Raw genomic sequence first — 5,000 nt, 5'->3', positions numbered from 1 at the left:
TATGTCCTTAATAATTCGTATCCCATTTTGTAAAAAAAAAAAAAAAAACATTACGAACTGGAGTCATTACACCACCTTGCTGTTGATTATTATTTTTTTTCCCTCACAACACTGCAGATGGTTTCTCTCTGTCTCTCTCTCTGTTTCTCTCTGTCTCTCTCTCTCTGTCTCTCTCTCTCTGTTTCTCTCTGTCTCTCTCTCTGTTTCTCTGTTTCTCTCTCCTTTCTGTTTTTCTCTCTCTTTCTGTTTCTCTCTTCCACTCTGTTTCTCTCTCTCTGTTTCTCTCTGTCTCTCTCTCTCTCTCTGTCTCTCTCTGTTTCTCTCTCTCTCTAACTGTTTCTCTCTCTCTCTCTCTCTCTCTCTCTCTCTCTCTGTTTCTCCTTTCAAAATGTAAAAAAAACCTTACCGTATTGCATGCTCGCATGTGTATGTTACTATAGAAACGATAAATTATCAGAACACACGTTAATATAAATGTGCTTTTCTGTCCGATCTGCTGTTATAGGAAATTAATCAGCACCTTTCTGACCATCGAGAGTGCTCCGATACGGGCGGGTTTAGTGTAAGGATTAGATTTTCAGTTGGGCATCATGACATAAGAGGACAGTTTTCATACTCGCCGTCTGTGCGCCGTCGCCGCCTGCGGCCTGAGTTCTTCTACAAACTTTGTCAGCATCTGCAAAATAAGCTTCATGTCTGCATGTTTTAAGCATTCCTGTGGGCCGGGGCTGAGATCCTTATTGTAGAATTAGTCCACTATAAATCTGTAAACACACATCGTGCTGTGAAATATATAGACATTTGAGCCTGAACTTGTCTTTGTGCAAATGCTTTCAGTGTGTAACCTTGCTTTGACTGTGTGTGTGTGTGTGTGTGTGTGTGTGTGTGTGTGTGTGTTTCTCTCTCTCTCTCTCTCTCTCTCTCTCTCTCTCTCTCTGTGTTTTTCCTTCTCCAAGTCCTCACAGCTGCTGTCACCCAAGCTTCCTTACAGTCTATGCTTCATAAACTTCTCACTGCTGGACCGTCTGCTTTCAACATCACTGCTCTGCTTTCCCAAGCCGCTCAGTTGTCCACACAAGGTAAAACATCAAGGCCTGCCGTCCCAGGTTCCTCCACGTTTCTAACAAGGGTCAAAATCTGAGACTGAGATAGTTGTAAATTAACACCACCCTAGCGTATGAAAGCTGACTAAAGGTTTTGGAAAGATGACACTTTACAAGTCAAGTCTATTTAACAAGGTCACACACATCAGTGTTTCTGTACGCACTGTGGCTTCATCCTGTGTGTGTTTCTGGCCACAAGTCAACATGGTGTAGCTTTATGACGAATTCATGAGTGCTGTATGAAGTAACACCGCTACCATAAAAGCTATATGAACAAAAGCATGTGCACACCTGACCGTCACACCCACGACACGTGCTGAACATCACGGTCTAGGTTTAGTCCCTGTTTTGCCATGATGATATTAAGGGAGCTAGGGATTTGTGTTCTTTTATCTACAAGAGCATTAATGAGACCAGACACCAGGGCTGGGCGATAAAACGAAAACGATATGTATCGCGATAGACACGTGATCGATATCGATAAAAAATGTGTTCGATATTTTTTATTCTTCGGAAGAAAGCGTAGGTTGTGAAGCACTTTTGGTTGCATTAACAGATGCACTTGCTCTCTGGTAACCTAGCAACATAGGGAGTGACAGGCTAACAGCCAATCATGTAACACCAACGTCGTCTGCAAATTATGCAAGACTATATTCTCAGGTTTCTCTATGTTTATATCTAATACTTTGCACTGTTTTATTACACTTTATTAAGCATCCCTTACATTTTCTTTCATTTCGCACCTTAAATGTTAAGAGAGAATTGTTAAGTGTCCATTATGACTTTAGACTTATGTTTACATCGGGTTACATCACTGATGTCGACGAGACTCCAGTTCATCCCGAAGGTGTTCAGTGGGGTTGAGTCAGGGCTCCGTGCAGGACTTTCCAGATTTATGGATTTATATTTGACATTTGATCGTGTCTCATCACAACAATGTTAATGCAAGATGAGCCTAGATTCTAGAAATCTGTAACAACGTTGCTATAAAATGCTAAAGTATTTCATTTTAACACACTTACGGGTTTTATAACTGACATCGTTTCTGATCCACAGCTCAGCAGCCGAGCCAGTCGCCCGTATCCGTAACTCCAGATGCCTCGTCGCCCAAGTCCTGCCTCGTGTCTCCCCGAGTGAGCACGCCTCAGACGAACAGCATGGCCTCGAAACCTCTCCCAAACTCCAGCTCCTTGCCCGCTCAAATCAAGGTCAGGAATTCATTGACACGGTGATGGGTTTACATCACAGATATCGATCTTAACGTCATTCAGAACACCAACAAACGCGCCCGAGCGTCCTATTAACACCGAATCAAACCGCTGTTCTATTTCTGTTCAGGTCAGTGACCCGGCGGTGAAATCAGCGCTCCTGCATTCCTCGGACAAAGTGTCGGACGTCGAGGACCCGAGGCTACAGAGACAAAAGTAACACCTCTTCTTTACACCCGGTCCTGTTTTTTATTTTAAACGAAAACGAATTCCAGACGAAACAGTTAGAACCTTATTGTAAAGGGTTTTAAAAACATTCTCCACTTTTTGACCTTTTTTTTTTCCTCCTTCACTTCAGATTGACCTTTTTTTCCTCCACATTATTTTTCTTGTTCCTTTGACTTCTTATGAAAGGCAAAACTAAAACAAGCACAGTGATGTAGCTAACCATATGTTACACTGTGGCGCCATCTTCTGGTTTTACTTGGTACTACAGACTTCTTAAGGCTGACTGGTTTGAAAGTGTCTTTGAAGATGTGGATTTTATTTATATATTTAAAAGGTATAGAAGTAGTTTTAATCTCTCAGCGATTTGGGCCGCAGGCTCTTCGTTCTTTAGCATTGGTTTTGAAAAAAAAGTTTGGTTTTATGACTAGAAATGTCCTCCTTCTGTCCCTAAAAGCTAGCTAGCTAACCGCTACTGTGGGATATTAGTGTCTGGCATTTGTTGTTTTTTTTTGTTTGTTTTTTTTTCTTTTGCGAAACACGACTGTGACGTGTATTTTGGGATCAGAGTCTCTTGTTTTCTGTTCTTTTCCTCACACAGCCAAGGGCCTCAGAGTTCAGGGCCAAACGGGTGCCTGGTGAGTAACAGCGCACCAGCGTGTCCTCCAACCACCTTCAGCCCGTCACTAGCACTGCACTTCAACGAGAATCTCATCCGACACGTTCAGAGCTGGCCGTCGGATCACGTAGAGAAGCAGGTGTGTGTGCGTGCGTGTGTGTGTGCGTGCGTGTGTGTATAAATAATATACGCAAAGGAATTATTTATAATTTTTCTCATCATCAGTAACGAGGATGAAGTTGAGACACACTATTGATGATCTCATCATGTCATAAATAAGTTTTCACTGGAACCTTGTAGATGTTTATTTTGTGTACGTTGGCTTCTCGCATTTCTGACACGATCTGTCAAGAGGTAAAAAGGTGTCCGGTCATCCTCTAACAAATAAACAACCACCTCGCAGTGTGAAGGGCGGCGTGGCGCTCATCAGGTTCTCACACGTTTCCTCCGTGTCTAATCCGTCAGGCGGCGAGGTTACGCGAGGACGTCCACAACATGGGCAGCATGAACATGTCCGAGATCTGTGTGGAGCTGAAAAAGCTGCGCTCTCTGGTGCGAGTGTGTGAGATCCAGGCCACGCTGAGAGAGCAAAGGTGAGCATTGTATCGTATCCTGTCCAGGGCTGAAGATCAGGATCCGCTCGTTAAATGAGCATGTACAATAAAGAACAGGACGTTTGTTGTAGGACTAAAAGCGAAGTCCATCAGGATGTAAGTATGCCGTGCGTTTGGGAAAGGAAACATCTTTCAATCGGTTACATAAACCTTCAGGAGAATTTCTATACAGGAGTCGAACATAAACAAACCATCGTGTTCTTTCTTGTGTCTGAAACCTTCACAGAAAACATCTGTTCATTTTTTTTCAGTTATTTATATATAATGCTATTATTAGCTTTCGTTTAGTTGTTATATTATTGTTATGATATACTTTATGCTTCATGACCATATCCTTCTTTTATAAAGTCGTCCAGAAGTCTCGATTATTTCCCCCAGAGGTGACGTCAGTTTGGATCTCGACTTCTAACCGTTGCTCTTTCCTCGCCTCCTCCCAACAGGATCCTCTTCTTGAGACAAGAGATCAAGGAGCTCGAGAAACTGAAGAACCAGAACTCCTTCATGGTTTGAGAAGAAGCCGTGATGTCGGTTTAAGCAGATGGGACTCAGCAGCTGGCTGCCTTTTTCTGAACCGTGGACCTACAGACTGGGACTGCACTGGACTGGGCTTCTCTCCAAAGCTGGAGAACCAAAAAAAAAAAAGAAAAGAAAATAAAAAGCTTCCCAATGGTCATGCCGTTTGTTACACAAAGCCACAAGGTTCATTCATAGATTCATTTGTTGTACATACACCTCTATATTGAAGAGCCACACACACACACACACACACACACACACACACAATAGGGCAGCATGTGGGGAAGGTTCCGGATCAAAACGGTTTATTTAGGGTGATGAGGTAACATCCGAGAAGGAACTCTCGGATAAACTGTGTGTTAATTTTCTCCGTAACGTTTGGTTCACTCACAGGCTCGTCGTTTAGGATCGTTACAGTCTGCTTTCACAAAGAGCTTGCATCCGTCGTGGAGACAGTCCGGATAGATCTGTCCTAAATAAACCAAGCCGTTTATCTGGTCAGAGAGGATCCTGTCTGATTACTTGTCATGTTTAATGTGCTTCAGTATGGCCTTGATGTTTTCTACTAAAATGGGTTTGTTTCGTTATTGTTTTTTTTTTTATTATTAAACGTGTAATAGGTCATCTGAGGTCCAAACTTTCCCTTGCCTTCACATGCTTTTAGAGAAACGTCTGTACACCCTGAAATTTTCCACACGTTCAGGCGTTCCTTATG

General features: G+C 42.8%; 1 protein-coding gene across 3 annotated transcripts in view; it reads left to right on the top strand.

Annotated features, from left to right (window-relative positions):
• Positions 1-5,000, top strand: part of wacb (WW domain containing adaptor with coiled-coil b) — a 10,485-nt gene that overhangs the window by 5,361 nt on the left and 124 nt on the right. For 2 of the 3 annotated variants that reach the window (XM_047806327.1, XM_027166100.2), the window contains 6 exons: positions 957-1,079; positions 2,160-2,311; positions 2,442-2,527; positions 3,138-3,294; positions 3,621-3,748; positions 4,210-5,000. The exon at positions 4,210-5,000 is cut by the window's right edge and continues 124 nt beyond it. In XM_047806327.1, coding sequence (XP_047662283.1) covers positions 957-1,079; positions 2,160-2,311; positions 2,442-2,527; positions 3,138-3,294; positions 3,621-3,748; positions 4,210-4,279 — 716 coding nt within the window. In that variant the 3' untranslated portion in view covers positions 4,280-5,000. The remainder of the gene's footprint in view (positions 1-956; positions 1,080-2,159; positions 2,312-2,441; positions 2,528-3,137; positions 3,295-3,620; positions 3,749-4,209) is intronic. The other variant, XM_027166101.2, reaches the window with a different exon arrangement.

This window comes from Tachysurus fulvidraco, chromosome 22, assembly GCF_022655615.1.
Source record: "Tachysurus fulvidraco isolate hzauxx_2018 chromosome 22, HZAU_PFXX_2.0, whole genome shotgun sequence".
Lineage (NCBI taxonomy): Eukaryota > Metazoa > Chordata > Actinopteri > Siluriformes > Bagridae > Tachysurus > Tachysurus fulvidraco.
This window is presented reverse-complemented; position numbering and strand designations above follow the sequence as displayed.